The 16,615-nt window shown below is 44.1% G+C and overlaps 1 protein-coding gene across 2 annotated transcripts in view; it reads left to right on the top strand.

The window, feature by feature from the left end:
- Window positions 1-16,615, top strand: part of Plxnc1 (plexin C1) — a 144,163-nt gene that overhangs the window by 59,969 nt on the left and 67,579 nt on the right. For both annotated transcript variants that reach the window (XM_051206264.1, XM_051206265.1), the window contains exons 6-9: window positions 10,348-10,492; window positions 14,277-14,364; window positions 16,165-16,267; window positions 16,386-16,481. In XM_051206264.1, the coding sequence (XP_051062221.1) occupies window positions 10,348-10,492; window positions 14,277-14,364; window positions 16,165-16,267; window positions 16,386-16,481 (432 nt within the window). The remainder of the gene's footprint in view (window positions 1-10,347; window positions 10,493-14,276; window positions 14,365-16,164; window positions 16,268-16,385; window positions 16,482-16,615) is intronic.

Here is a 16,615-nt window from a genome sequence, read left to right as displayed (position 1 = left end):
AATTCCTTGCACAGTCCTGTAAGGAGACATTTTCTCCCTAATCATGGCTCTTGTGTTCTGAGTAATTGTACAGAATCCCTGTCAGCAGCCAGTTGACCTGTCTGTTGCACTCACTGTGTTTTATTTGAATGCCACATTAACAAGGAAATGGGCCACTTTCTCTTCTCACTTTGCCATTTCAAATAGCAAGAACCATGCCACTTAAGATGATTTAACATTTAATAACGGAAAGCCAGAGCATTTAATGAGAGATAAATAATAAAAGAATCAAGCTTTCAAGGTGTGACCAATCAGAACTCGTGGACTGAGAAAGTTACTTGGTCTTGGCACTTTCTGCCAACTTCTGAGATGAGGTTCATCTCCAAAACTCCAGACACCCTCCTGCCAGCTCTGTACCAGGGGGCCAGATGCAGGGTAAATGAAGTTCAGCCATCCCATATCCCAGGGATAGCCAAATTCTTCTTGGTTGATCTGAAAAATACCAGCTGACTTTTGGTGCTAAGTGGTAGGTAGAGAGTATTAAGATATTTCGATGCCCTCAGGACTCTGCTAAGTGGTTAGGATTATGCAAAGTATTTTTCCCTTTGTCATTAAAAGATCCCTTAAGGGTGACACTTTGCCATTGTGTCCTAGGAAAAAGTAGCTTGTTAGCACTGCTTTTAAAATTAGCTTGGAGGGGTGATATAACCAAGTCACCATTTACATGTGATCTAGAATATTTCAAAACATGCGTAGATCCAGTATGGTAGAGGGGGTTATACCTGTAGTCTTACCACTCAAGAGGCAGGGGTAGGAGGATGTCTGTGAGTTTGAGACCAGCATGGTTTCTACAGGAAGTTTCAGGCCAGCTGGAACTCCACAGTGGGACCCTGTCCCAAACAAAACAAAGCCAAAGGCTTGCAGACAAGCAACTGCTAGCTCTTTCTCCCAACCCGGAGTTGCTTACCACTGTGGCCTACCACTGGGCTGAGCAGCCTTCCACTCATCCATTACATCACTGTCCACAAATTAGAGATAAGAATTTAGTTAATTTTTAAAATTTACACGTTATGATTTTGTGTGTGCGGCTTGTGCATTGCCACAGCATGGGTGTGGTCAGAGCACTATGGATGGTTCCCTCCTCCCACCATGGGGTCCTGGGGATCCACCTCAGGTCATCAGGCTTGACCTCAAGTGCCTCTACCTGCTGAGACCTCTTAACCCACCCAATCATTTGGTAATCTCACTTAAGCTGTTCTTTAAAACTATCTCCAGACTCTTGAATCCAGACCTTATGCATACCAAAGGCAAGTGCTCTACCACTGAGCTATTCTCCCTGAACTGATTTTTTTTTTAGGAGTACTGATAAGAACTAGCCCCTCTTTTCCTGTCTCTCTTCCCCTCTCCCCCCTTTTCTCTCTATCTCTGCTTTACTACGTAGCTATATTCCCAGACCTGACTCCTCTTAATCATGTTATTTCAAAATATTTCTTAGCCTATGACCAGTGACCTACGACTTATCTGAAAGCTTGGGCCATTGCTTCAACAATACCTGACCCTTACCTAAAGGGATGGCAGTCTGTGATTGTCCCCAGTTCAATCTATTATTTAAGGTCAAAGATCACTTGCAAGCTGCCCATCATATGCCTGCTAACATTTTAGTACCTTTGTGGGTACAGGAAAAAAAAACAAACAAACAAACATAAATTACAGAACGCTTGTTCATAAGAAGCATTATTTCTTTATACAAAACAGCTAGAGAATAGGATATCTTCATCTTCACTGAGGAATACATAATTAAAAGAATTAATTAGAGCAGTCCCTGTTAGTCTAGGAGGGATTTCTCTGAGGTTTTTGTTTAGCAAAAAGAACAAGATGCAGAGTGCAGTCTGCTATTGAACAGAAATCTCCTGTTTGTGCACATGTGTCTCCAGGTGATTATGTGAGCATTTTGTTAGGGTTCTGTAAAGAAGCATAATTTATAGGGAGGGAGAAGGGAAAGAGAGAGAGGATTGTGCATATAATGAATATACATATATGTATATATGTATACATACATATATATATGTATTAAAATGTGATTTATTAGAATGGCTTACAGGCTGTGGTCTGAGTAGTCTGTAAATGGATGTCTCCCAGCCAAAAGGCCAAGGATCTGGTAAGTTGTTCAGTACACAAGATTGAATGTTGTTGGCAGTCGCCATCTGGTGCTGCCCACCCAGAGAAATTCTGGACAGCCGCTGTTCTTCCGTCTACATTGGAATCCCAAAGAAGTAGGCTCTAATAACAGCAAAGGGATGCCTTAGCAACAGGATGGAAGGACTTGTTAGCAAGCACGAGAACAAGCAGACAAAAAGTAGAAGCTCCTTTCTTCTGTTCCCCTTTATTTGGGCTGCCATCGGAAGGTGTGGCTCAGATTTAAGCTAGGTCCTCTTGACTTCAAATTCAGTCAAGAAAATCTTCCCAGGTGTGCCTAGCTGCTTGGGTTTTAGTTGATTCCAGGTGCAATGGACAGCTAAGATTAGCCATCACCAGCATGGAGACCATCAAGGGATTTGTATATGGTTGTGAGCACGGCTTTCCCAGTTGAGTGGACTAATGTTGATGGAGAATGACAGCAAGTATATCGGAATCTGTGTCATGTAGACAGGGTCCCATTATTGCATCACACATGCAATAAATAAGAGCAATGAAGTAAACAAGTATAAAGAGATTCAGTGATAAGTGAAAATGGTTTGCCCATAAAATTTATGACAGACAGGAATAAAAGGTGTTTTCCACAAAGCAGCCTAAGGAAAGGTGGTCAAGAGAGTTCCACAAATCAGAGTGGAAAGAAGAAACTCTAGCAGCACCAACACTGAGTCTGTCAACAGAATTTTAAAACATTTTAAAAACTGTTCTAGGAATCCAGGGTGTAACTGGGAAGGAGAGCATACGCTTAGTGTGAGCAAGGTCCTGCTCTGATCCACAGCATCCCCCGAGCTTAAAAACACCAGAAATTATGTAAATACGTAAACCTAATTATAGATGGCTCAGTTAATACTCAAATATCAAAAATGATAGTGTGTTGTCAGGTAAACAAACTTTCGATCTACATTCTTCAAGAAAAAAAAATTCCACTTATAAAAGCAGTAGAAATATTCAAGGACAAACTTCAGAAGCAATGTGTATCCTCTGGATTTATATTTTTGGTTGTGAACCTAGCCTTTAATGGTTAAGCCATCTCTCCAGCCCAGAATCCCCATATTTAAAAATCACTTTTATTAAGAGACTTTTGTTAAACAGCCACCAACAATAGGATTTTTGGCGGGGGTGAGGGAGTGGGGGTGGGCTTTGCAACAGCTTTTCTCAGCCATTTATTTTCTGAGAGTAATTAGGTAACATGATAGTGGTCTGTTGAACCTATTTATAATTTGTCATAGTAGAACCTTATCAACTAAAAACCTAAGTGTAGAAGATGTCTGTTTGGAAGGTAGGAAAAACATCTATCGGTATCCGCAAACATCCCATTTTGCTTAGGAAAAATTACTTCTACAACATATTTTTCTACATTTTGAAATGAGTAGGGATTTTTCTTAAAACAATACTGTATCTATCTGGAATAATGTGATCTGATTTAGACTATCTCAAATATACGTATATTTAAAAGTTCATTTAGGCATGACCACTGTCAATTGATTGTAAACAAATACATTGTTGCACAAATACATTGTATGTTTATACAGTATGTCTACGGTGTTGGATGGATGTCAACAGCAACTATCAATCTGTTGTGTTTAAAATAGTGATACAGACCCATAGATTAGAACTCAGAAATAAATATAAGAATTTCAAAGATCATATGTTACAAAATAAGGAGAACTAGAGGAATTTTATTAAAAAGTAATAACTTATAAACTATGGATACATTTATTTCATAATTCATGTTAAATGTAAAAGTATAATTTAGGGCTGGGGAGATGGCTCAGCAGTTAAGAGCCCTTGCTACTCTTCCAGAGGACCAAAACTCAACACCTACATTAAATGACTCACACCTTCCTGCAATTCCAGATCCAGGGGATCTGACACCCCCTTCTGGCCTCCATGGGTAAGCACACACACACACACACACACACACACACACACACACACACACCAAATACTTACTTTCACACATATATACACTTAATTAAAAAATAAAATATTTAAAAAATAGAAAAAAGTAGTATAATTAATTTACATAAAATATCACAGAAAATGGAATCAAATGTCACATGATAATTTTCTTAGCACTGGAGTATATGTAATGACAAAATAAAAATATTCATACAGTCAATTTACTTTAAAAACAAGTTTAGGCTGGAGATGTTGCTCAGCAGTAGAGGGACTGCCTAGTATGCCTAGACTGCCTAAAGCTCATGACTTTAACCCCGACACTGGCAAAATAAATAAGTAATTACACAAGAGGGAAAAAGATTTAATTAAAGTATAAACCTCTGCAAACTACTTGGCAAAGTCTCTCAAGATAATGAAACTAGGAAAAAAAAAAAAAAAAGAAAGAAAACATTAAGATACCAAAAAGCAAGTGGTCAAAAGCATATGTTCTTAGAGTAGATTCCGGGAAAACAGCTATAAATATGGAAATATGTTCAACCTCACTAGTTATGAAATAAATACGAATTAAAGAGATAATAAGTTATGCTAACACCCAGTGTTGCTGATGCCAATTAGCACAACCTTTTTGGAAAGCAATTTGGCAGTATGTTTCAAAAATAATAAATCTATTCAGTTTGTTTAAATCGCTAATTCCAGGCATAGAATCCAAGGAAGCAACTTGAAAGAAGAAAACCCTAAGCATAAGCCTCTGCGGCAATAGTATTTATAACATTAGGAACCTGCTTGGCAGTGAGGAGAAAAGTTAAGTCAAACAAGGTTCTTGTATGTCAACACGATGGAATGTTTTAGAGCGGCGAGTTCTTTGGCTCTGTGTTTAGTGCGGTCTAACTGACATCGCAACCATCCATGGTACCCCATCTGATGCCTGTAGCATCCTTCCTGCTCCCCATCTGACGCCTGTAGCATCCTTCCTGCTTGTTCTGCTATTTCTAAGAGCGAGCCATGAATCCGGGAAGGATTCTCATGCAGGATTATGAAGCTCTCTTAGCTGTTTTTTTTTTTTTTTTTTTTTTTTTTTTTTTTTTGTTCCTATAATGAAGCACCATGACCAAGGTATCTTAGAGAAGAAAGAGTGAACTTGTGCTTGTGGTTCTAGGGAGATAAGAGGGAGTCCATGATGGTGGACTGGTGCCATGACGGCCAGCAGTAGGCAGGCGTGGGAAGCTGAAAGCTCATCTTCAACTGTAAGCATGCCACAGAGAGAGAGACCTGGAACTGGTGCTAAGCTTTTATCCGAAAGCCTGACACCACCCGCATCCCTCCAGTAATGGACTTCCTCCATCGAAGCTGCGCCACCCTAAACCCCCTCCCCCGAACAGTGCTCCCAACTGGGGACCAAGTACTTGGATATCTGAGTTATGAGACATTTTTCATTCAAATCACTGTGGAAGCCAGGGTTTCAGCTTTTTAACCATGCTCACCTGGAACCCAGGGTCATAGATAAAAGGCAAAACAAAAAACCTTTGACTTCCTGCCTGTGAGCTCTTCCCTTCTGTACCTGAAACAATACAGTGTCTTCTGTGTCCTGGTTAACCACAACTGGCTTCTACCTTACTGTTCCCTGACCCTGCTCCTGCTAAGGTCACCGCTGACTTCCATGTCGCTATCCTAAAGTCATTATCCTACCAGGCTGATTGGCAGTGTAATTTTAAAATGTTATTATGTATTTGTTTATATTTTTTTACTTATATGTGTATAGGAACACTTGTATTTGGCTGTGTATACCTAGAGGCCAGAACAGGGCAGGAAGTTTCATCTTCCATCATATGCCATTTATTATTCCTTGAGACAAGGTCTTTTTCGGAACCTGGGCTCACAGCTTCTTGGCTCAGGCTGGAAGCTGGGGTTATAGGCGTCTGCAGGGATGCCCAGCTTTGTGTGTGTGTGTGTGTGTGTGTGTGTGCGCGCGCGCGTGCGCGCTAGGACCCAAACTCTGTTCCTTGTCACCTCTCCAGCTCTGACTGGGAGCACTCTTGAAACCTCCTTGTACTGGCTGGTTTTGTTTATCAACTTGACACAAGCTAGAGTCACCAGAGAGGAAGGAGCCTCAGTTGAGGAAATCCACGAGCCCCAGCTATAAAGTGTTTTCTCAATTAGCGGTCACCGGGGAAGGGCCCAGCCCTGAGGATGGTGGTCCTGGGTTCTATAAGAAGAAAGCAGGCTGAACAAGCCAGAGGATGCAAGCCAGAAAGCAGCACCCTCCCTGGCCTCTGAAACTCCTCCTGCCTCCAGGACCCTGCCCTGTTTGAGTTCCTGTCCTGACTTCCTTCAGTGATGAACAGCAGTGCTGAAGTGTAAGCCTGATAAACCCTTCCCTCCCCACCTTGCTTTTTTTGGTCATGGTGTTTCATCACAGCAATAGAAACCCAAACTAAGACATTGGTTTTCCATTGCCTTTTGCATGACACACCTCATCTTAGTTACTTTTTTATTACTTATGACAAAAAAAAAAAAAAAAAAAAATCTATGGGCCAAAGCATTTAATTGGGCTTACAGTTTCAGAAGTTTAGAGTCTGTGGCAATGGAATGAAGGCATGATGATAGGAGCAGCTTCGAGTTCAATCTTGATCTTCGAGTAGGAGGCAGAGAGAGACACTGGGAACGGGGTCTTTTGAATCTGCAAAGCCCACCCTCCCCAGGGACACACCTCTTCCAGCAAGGCCACTCCTTCCAAAAGTTGCACCGAGTTCCAAAAGATGGACCAAGTGTGAACATATGTGAGCTTCTGGGTGCCATTCTCACGCAGACCCTCTCCACTCTCCCCACCCCCTTCGGTTCCAAGCTCCTTGCTGTTCTATCCCATCTCCTTGACTCTACATAGCTGTGTAAGGCCAAGTTCAGACTCACCCTTTTTACTCCACTTTGCCCACATAACCCTATCCACTTCCACGGCTATCTATATATGTCATCCGCTTGTTTATATCTCCTGTGAGCATGCTTTCATCTCTTTTGTGTCTAGCCCTTACTGATCCTCTGACCTTCAGGGCCAACTTGCTATGTCTTCTTGATGCCACCGAGTACCTTGGAAATACTCATAATTGAAATCTCGATCTTCCATTCGCTGTCTCCCACCCCCTCAGCAAATCCCATCTCAGCGTAAGTGCCTCTGGTGCCTCACCCAACCATGTCCTCCCCCGAGTCCTCGAATTCACACCTTCCCTTCCAATCCTTTTCTTCATAACTCCAGACTGCTCCTTGAATCTGTCCAATTCTTTACATTTCACTGTGCTACTGTAGCCCATGCTTCTGCCCTCGTGGTGATCTCTTGATCATGTGACCCTCCAGTTTAAGTCTAGTGGGCTGTATGACTGTCTGTCAGTACAAACTCTCAAAGGGACAAGGACTGTAGCTGTTTGGCTTGCTAGTTACTTGGTGCCTTGTACCGCATTTGGCCACGTTAAGAGCTTGTTTATTTATAGAATAAATGAGCAGGATGGTTTCAGTTATGTAAAGATTGGGCTTGTGAGAACTGGAATGAAATGGGGGATAATTAAAAAGCTGGTGAAAAAGACACCTAGAAACCCTTTCTGATAACTTTAGTTAAACTGATCAAAGAATATAGAGTAAGATGTGCACACGCATGAGAAACATGTAGCCATGCACCAGCACGTGTGACGTAGAGAGAATCGTGGGGTAAAGAAGTCAGCACGACTGAGAGTGAAGATGAGTTAGCAAGAACGATTTGGAGTTCATTCCAATGCTTGTGTCTGCCGGAGCTTGTGGTGGCGCATTCCCATTATCCCAGCTACTCAGAGGCTGAGGCAGGAGGGTCATAGATTGAGACCAGATGGGTTGGTGATGTACATCAGTGGTGAAGTGCTTGCTTAGGATGTGTAAGGCCTTGGGTTCAATCCACAGTCTCAAAGGTAGGTAGGAAATGTCTCCCAGGAATGTGTAGACTTCAGGCCAGGCGAACTCGGGCTGGAAGAACTTGCCTTCCCCTAGCATAATCCCATGGCCTGGACACACGATTTTTTGAACAATGACTGGGTGTAGTTTGCTGGGTGTAGACTCAGCAAACTATTGGGGATCAAGAGAGACAGCAGAGAGATAGGTGGCAGTGTGAAAAGTCTGGGCAGAGGTCAGGGAGATGAGAGTGGAAATCTTCCTGGTGGTCCAGGTCATTGTCCTCTATCACAGCTTCCCATGCTTAACCCATCTTCCTACCAGAGGTTCCCTCCTCTGCCTGACAGCAGCACATCTGCTAGCATTTAATACCTTCAACTTCCTTTCTCAATGTGAGAACTAGCTGCCTTGATTTTTTAGGTATTTCATTTGTAGACATGCGTGTAGGCCAAACATCAATGCACATAAAATAAAAAATATATATCTATATATAGATATAGATTTCATTCGGAGAAATTTGCGTTAGGACTTTGGAATTTCAAGGCTTTCTCTTTGTTCCTCCTGCAAATACACTATACCTCTGCATACACATACGCAGACACTCACTCACAAAGCCCCTCTTCCTGTAAATCTCATCACGTATTTAACCACACAGTAAACCATCACTAACTTTAAAAGTAGATTGAGCTGTTATCTGATAGCATTCATAGGAAGTAATAAAGATGCCAAGGGTATCTTAACCCCGGGAGACCAAGGAACACCCTCTTAAATAAACCATGGCTTACAATCATGAAGATGAAAATAAAACCTGTGCTTGGATGGGAATGTTTAGTAAAGACACACATTTTGCCAAAATGAATGTACACATTTGCTATTTCAGTTAGACACACAGCCACCTTGACATCTTTTGGATAAGATAACTGTGAATCTCAAACAGATGAATAATGCGTAGGAATTCCTATGAAAATGAAGGTAAATAAGGAGACATTTGCCTTACCAGATATTTAAAGTAGTAAAAACTTAGTGACACTAGAAAAGAAGTAGATCAATAGACTTTGAAACAGTACAATTTTGAGGGAATTGATCCCAAATATGTTGCCCTGTATTACAGAAGGGACACCTTGAGGGCCACCTGGGAATGACTCAGCAGTTAGGAGCCCTTGTTGCTCTTGAGGGTGGTCCTGATTTGGTTTCCAGCACACACCAGGCAGATCATAACCATTTGTAACTCCAGTTCTAGAGGATACAGCCTTCTCGCTTTCATGGGCACTAGGCACATACAAGCACATACGCATATGTGCAGGCAATCCATTTATTCACATAAAATAAATAAATAAATCTAAAAGTTTTCTCAAGTGATAATCTTGGTTCTGTGGGTAAAGGAGAGGTTTTTTTGTTTGTTTTGTTTTGTTTTTGTTTACTAAATGGTTATGATATAGCTAATTAGTCACCTGGATAAAAATAAAATTGGACTTTTATCTCATACTATACATACACAGTTAAATTCCAGATAGGTTAAGGATGTATGTTTAAAACAATAAACCAATAAGACGGATGGAACAATGTAATCCTTGTCTGTAAGCTAGAGAGTAGGAAAAAACAAGAGCCCCTATATTTGATTACATAGAGAGATGTTGTATAAGGGTAGGGGATTATACAAAAGTGAAGGCAATAGATTATGAGAAAGTATATGTCAGAAATATGACAGATAAGAATTAGTATCTACACCATGCGGAGGACTCTTAAAAATTGGTAAGAAAAACACAGAGCAGAAGTGTGGTCAAAGACTCAAAATACTCAATTCACAGAAGAGCAAATCAAGTAGCCGTGACCTGTCCTTTCTTCCCACCAGCTCCCTAGAGAACCCTCCCTCCTGTGACAGGCGGTCTTATTGGGGTTTTATTGCTGGGGGATGGGACAACATGACTGAGGCAACTCTTACAAAGGAAAGCATTTAATTGGGGGCTGGCTTAACTTTTCAGAGGCTTAGTCCATTATCATCATGGCAGGAGGGAGCATGGCAGTGTGCAGGCAGACACGGTGCTAGAGAAGGAGCTGAGAGCTCTACATCTGGATCCACAGGCAGCAGGAAGAGACGGTGCCACACTAAGCCTGGTTTGAGCTTCTGAGACCTTAAAGCCCACCCCCTAGTGACGAACTTCCTCCAACAAAGCCACACCCACTCCAACAAGGCCACTCCCATTCCAACAAGGCCACACTCCCTAGTAGTGCCCGCCTCTATGGGCCTGTGGGGTCGTTTTCATTCAGAGTGCCGCACAGGTTTAAGGATGCCTTCCCATAAGGCTCTAGGAGGGATAGCGATGATACAAACCAACCACACGATATGTGTCTTCCTCCCCTGCACAGACCACAGTGACCATCGTGGGAAGCGTCTCTGCAAGACACTCAGAGTGCGTGGTGAAGAACGCAGACACCGGCAAGCTGCTCTGTCAGGGGAGAAGCCAGCTGAACCGGACCTGTGCCTGCAACATCCCCAGCAGACCCAGCTACAGTATGTGGATGCCCCTGGGCATTGTTATAAAGTCAAGAAGCAGGAGCACCTCCTGAGTTCGGTTCCTGGGGATGGGCATAGATAGTTACCTTGTCTTCGACCTACCTCTGCCTCTGGTTCAACCTGGGTCTCCACTACTGCTCCAGCTCCTGCTTTGATCTCAGTACCCCACTCTCAGATATGACTGGGGAGAGCAGGAGACACTGGCCAGGAGAGCCTAGAAAAGCCAGGCACCACTGGGCTGAGTCTATCCAGGTGGCTGAAATGATTCAGTTTAGAAACGTTTAGAAAAGCAGGAAGTGCCTCTGGTGGGATGAGCAAACGCTGTAAGTTCATTGCTTTTATTCCTCCGCACATAAAGGAAGTAAGAACCCCTGTGCACAAAGTATTGTGCTAGGTTCCCAGAATATGGAGATGGAAACGCGTTAAGTTGACCCTGCTTAGAACCCTTATAACCTGTTAGGGTTGAACTGTCATGTATCAATGTTGGCTTGCAATGTAGTTGTACAAATATAGGGATATGATGTGGTATACGGATACTGGGAACCTATAGCCCTAAAGGTACCTGGGGCGGGCAAGGATCTCTTTCTGGAGTAACTGACAACAATCTAGAAGAAGGAAGGGTGAGCAGAAGAGAAAAGGCTTTGATTGAAGAGCTAACTACAAACGGCTCTGTATGAGTAAGGCGAGGTGGGTAGGGGCAAGGGAAACTGGACAGAGGATCTAAGGGACTATAGAAGGCTGTGTGAGACATGGGCTCTGTCCTGCGAGCCATCATGAAATACTGAGATACTGAGCTGCAAGTTGTGTAGTCACATTCATTAACAGGGAGACACAATTGTGGATCATGTATCCCTCCCATTGGAACTGAAGGCAAGCTCCATGGGGCAGGAACTTTAAAAACACTTTGAAAAGTTCTTAGCTGTGCATAGAGCTGCACCTGGCCCAGAGTGTCCATTTATAATCAGTACGTGTTTTTGTGAGTGGATGGATGAATGGCAGGCAATAAATGGGGGGGGGGGCTGGAATACTTAGTTCCTCAAGAGCAGCTAGTAGAAAAGCCATCACAGTGGTCCAGATAAGAGACAGTAAGAGCTGCAGTTAGGGGCAGATGGATGTGAAGAGATGTAGGGATGTTCAGGATGCTCAAAAGAGGATCCATGAGTATGTTGAGATGGAAAAGACTTGAAAGAGTTGAGGTGATGGTGGAGGCCTCCTGGAATGTGTGATGTGATCATATTGGAGCTATGTAAGTTATTTGTGAACAGTGGAGTTAATATTGGGTGATGTATAGGCAAATAGGAACTTACTACTTATAGCTTCAGAGGCTGGGGGATGGAAGCCAAGGGTATCAGAGAAGGTTCAGTGCCTGGTGAAGGGTCACTCCCTGCTTCAGAGATGATGTACCAACCCACTCTTCTAAGGACACCCATCTCATTCATGAGGGTGAAGTTCTCACGATTGAACTACTTCCCCCAAACGTTCCACTTCACAATATTATCCAATTGAATATTAAACTCCAAAATAAAAATTTTGAGGGTATACCAAACACTGAGGCCACAGCACTCAGTTGATCCTTTGGCCCTCAAGAAGGAATTTGAATCACAAAGCCAGAGACATGAGCTAAAAATAATCCCTTGCAGCCATTGGGCCTGAATGCTTAAAGAGTTCGTCAGTTTTCCACCTTGTCACCACTACGAAGACTTTAAAATGCACTTCTGGTGCATTAAAGATGCAAGCCACCTATAAAATATGACTTAAGTATCTGAGGCTGACTTACGAAGTTAATCAGTGGCATTATAACCAACGATTGCTCCCTCTTCCCCTACCCTTGGCTGAATGCAACAAGTTCAATTGTTACACATTTGACAAAATGTAGTTCATGGACTCTGTCTGTCTCTCTCTCTGTCTCTCTCTCTGTGTGTGTCTCTCTCTGTCTCTGTCTCTCTCTCTGTCTCTCTCTCTCTCTCTCTCTCTCTGTGTGTGTGTGTGTGTGTGTGTGTGTGTGTTTTGAGATGATCCTACTATTGTCCTCCCAACTCGGCCTCCTGAGTGCTAGAATTCTATATATGAGCCATCATGTCTGGCTTCATGGCCAATTTTGGCTGGCCTTACACCTATCTCAAGCCCTGTTTACCATATACTTTGAAGCACTGGAGAAAAGTCTTTTTTCTCCTATGCAGCCTTGCTAGTCTAACCTGGCCTCTCATGTCATTCTATCACACCCTTGGGTCTCCACAGGCACCCCTATCTTGCACCCAAATGCTACATGGAGCTCAAACTACTCACATGGTGTTCCCTTGACTTCTGTGTCTTCTTTACCTTGGCTATTTTATGTCTTCTAGGAGAACAGGAAGTGCTTCCAAAGGAGAGTATGAATATTCATTTCCCTGTGAAATTTCCAACGTGCTGTGCACGGTTGGTGCTCCGTTAGGTCTGCCTTCTGCAGGCACCCTCCCTGGGCACTTGGCACTTCTATGGAAATATATTTTCCCTGGGAGGCCCTCAGTGCTAAATGGCCACGGAGTTCGTTTCCCTAACATGCATCAAGTGTCTGTTCAGGTGCTCCTGCCAAGAGGTCGTGTCAGCCCTCCAGACCTCCTTGTCTTTAGAACAAAAGATTATCATTACACGTGTGCCCACTGAATGTGAGCAGAATGTTATGTGGAATTCTAGCCATTAGAGTGAGTCTGCGTGGTGTAGAGCAGCATCTCCATAAAGAATCCTTAGACTCTAGGAAATGCACAGTAGTAAAGTTTCAGGAAGGGACCTAGGGATGTCCGTAAAGTCAGGCCAATTTCTCACAATATCGGGACTTCCATTTAACAAGCCCAGTGTTCTATTGCCCATGAATTCCTATAAGGAAGAAGCTATTAATTCCTCTGTAAGTGCTGGCCCTCACTTGGATATAAGAGAACTTGAAGGGTGTTGCTGTGGGCCACAGTACCTAAATGATGTCCTGTGTGCTCATTATGGAGGGAGGGACATTACAATATACAGGTTCTCAGCGCCCCCCCCCCCCCAGCTCTGCTGAGTCATGATGTCTTGGAGTCCTGCCTGGTGTTTCCCTATAGTTCTTGTGATCCTGATCAACAGCTGGGTTTGGATGTGGGTGCCTGGATCCAGCATGGAGGCTTAAGGAGGCATTGAAAACTGCATTACTCTGCTGCTGACTTAGAATAGGTTTCACCTTCATTTTATGCTTTTGGAGTTTTCCATCCAATGGGTAAGGTTTTCAAAGGCGAACAACAAGAAACCCAACACCTTCATTTGACAGCAGCTGACTCCAAGGAGATCACTGAGCCTCACCCCAGGGTGTCCCACTTAGGGTTTGTTAGGTAAATATTTGCCGAGTATGGATCTTTCTGGAGGTGCAGGGTTTCTTTCCCAACTCCCTGGCATTCGCATTCCAGGCACTTCTTGCTCAGTGACTTGTTTTATTCTCGTGCCTTGGCCAATTACAAGCTGAGGTAGTGATCCCAGTGAGAGCATGGGATGTAAATGGGCTGTAAAATGGCTTTTCCTGGTGATTATCTGTGGGCGCCTTGGAGCTAGAGTCAGGCTCAGTCTGTTTGGAGGCTTGTGCTTAGCACTGTGGCTGCCTGACATGAATGGCCCATGGGGAAGAAGCCACATACTGACTCAAATGTTGGTGAACAGCTGGCACACCCATGCCCTCTGTGTAGAAAAGGCGAGAATATTTCTTTATTTTGCATTTCCAGCTATGCTTGACGATGGCGGGAACCCACCGTGAATGACTTTTTTCCCCCTTCCTTCCCTCCAGATGTCTTAGTCGTCAATGCAACATTCTTCTTCCCGTCTTGGAACTTATCAGAAAGATTCAACTTTACCAACTGTGCATCATTAAAGGAGTAAGATTGGCTTTGAAATTTGAATGTTCTCGTTGCTTTTAATTTATTTGTTTTACTCCTCAATTTCCTAAAGAACTCTTTTGCGGACTAGAACTTTCCAAAGTGCCTTTTGGAGCATGGCCTAACGGGAGCTAGGAGAGTCGCTGAGGTAATAAGCTGTGCTCGCTCATTCAAGCCCTAACAAGAAAACTGGAGCAGCTGGGGAGGGAGCATGCGCAGACCTAGAGGACCGGAAGTAAGGAGCACCATTAGGCCCTCCCACAATGCAAATGCCTTTGGGAGTTTGGCCAGAGCAGTATGGCCTGAATATAAGGTCAAGTCAGACAAAGTGGAAGTTTCCCTCACCGAAATGACATGTTCATTTTGCTCTCTATCTGTGGTGCTAGGGAATCGAACCCAGGGCTTTGAGCATACCACGCAAGTGTTCTACCACTTGGCTACCCCAGCTCTGTGTCTTCCATTTATTATGATCGGCCCCTTTCGGGCGGTGGACCACAAGTCCCTCCTGGTTCCCTCAGCAGAGAGAAGGCAGAGGAAACAGACCTTTCAGAGGCCCAGCCTCTGAAGCTGGGGCAAAAGACATTATGAAGTGGGCTGTATTATCACAGGTCTGTTTGCAGCCTGGCCTGGAAATCACTAAAGGGAAAGTGAATGTACCTCTTAGTGAGGTACATTGAAAGGTGACCACACGAGATCAGAGTCAGTGATGTCTAAGAAACGAATTTCAGGGAGAGAAATAAAAAACTTGCTAGTGAGAGCCTCCAGCCCCGCCGACAGGACAAAGGAAGACAGCATGAACTAGATCTTCGGGGTTCAAGGAGAGTTGAGCGCTATCTCTCTGTAGAACTCTTGCTTTAGAGTCCGGGTAGAAGGAGATGACTTTCCCCAGGCCCCACGGCTAGGTAAGTAAGAGTCAGACCTCAGAGAATCCCCTCAGGGAGCTGCTTGCTGTTTGGAAGCCTGCAAGGAGAGCTGTCTTGGGCCCTCAGGAAACTTTCTGTAGGCTAGGATCTCCGAATACTTCAGCATTCCTTGGAGTATATATGAATTCCAGGCTAGGTGCCACCCTCTGCATAGTCTCCTCATCACCTCCAGCTACGTTTTGTTCTGGCATCCCTTGGCCAGCTTTCCAGACCAGTCCTCCCCCGCCCCGTTTTTAATCTATTTATAGCATCCCCTCCTTAACTCTGGTCATCGTTATGTGTACTTTTCAAGCCCTCTGCGGTTACCAATGCGCAATGGCTCACTTGATTAGCGGACACAATTCTTCCTTGATCTGATTGCAAAGCGAACAGTGATGGCCCTGCCCACCTACCCGCTCCCCCCAGTCCCTGCCTGCCAGCCAGGTGACAAACGTGTTGTACTTCCCGTAGTTGGCAACACAGCTGCTCTGCTAAGTGAGGGCTTCCGATCATCTGCTGAGTGGGGGCCTTACCTGAGGGTGGACCGGTAGCAAACAGGTTCAGAAGCAGATTCAGTGGGTTTTTGTTATCAACAGACCAGCAGGTGACCCCAGCTTCAAGTCGCCATGGCAACACTTCTGCAAGTGCAAGGACAATCTTTCAACTGGAAGGGTTGCCCAGAGCAGGGCACAAAGCGTTACTCTCTGCCCCAACCTCAAAGGGGCCACCCTTTCTCCCTCTGTCCATCCTAGGCTATTCAGAGATTTTATTATTATTATTAGTAGTAGTAGTATCCATATTCTCTTGTGTTCTTAACATGTAACACCACAGAGGGAAATCTAGAAGGTGAAAAATCCCCTAAAAATATAAGAATTAAGTTGGTTTTCTATGTTGCCAGATGCCCAGCATGCATCAGAACCGGCTGTGCTTGGTGTAAACCTGACCAAAAATGCATCCACCCCTTCGCACCCTGCGACCCATCTGATTATGAGAGGAATCAGGTAAAGTGACATTAGAGGTATCCTGAGGGCTTTCAGAAGCAAGTGCCGTGTGCGCCCAGCCCCCCCCCCCTTCCCGTGTGGTCTCACTGTGACGCTGAAGGGTGGTTCTTCAATGCAGGAGCTCTGCTATGTGGCTGTGGAGAAACTGCCCAAGGCCCCAGGAGGAGGAAGAGTCACAGAGAACCAGAGAAACAGAACTGGCCAGTCTTCAAAGGTCAGACTCCACATTTGTGCTGATAGTGGGGGGGGGGGAGAAAAAAATCCCCTTCGATAACAACAGTGACAACTACTACTTTGGGTTTCTTTTTTAAAAAATTCCCCATTTTACTTACAACCCAAATCCTTCCC

The sequence above is a fragment of the Phodopus roborovskii genome, unplaced genomic scaffold, assembly GCF_943737965.1.
Source record: "Phodopus roborovskii unplaced genomic scaffold, PHOROB, whole genome shotgun sequence".
In the NCBI taxonomy this organism is placed as follows: domain Eukaryota; kingdom Metazoa; phylum Chordata; class Mammalia; order Rodentia; family Cricetidae; genus Phodopus; species Phodopus roborovskii.
The sequence above is the reverse complement of the archived record's forward strand: the minus strand, read 5'-3'. Positions and strand labels throughout refer to the sequence as shown.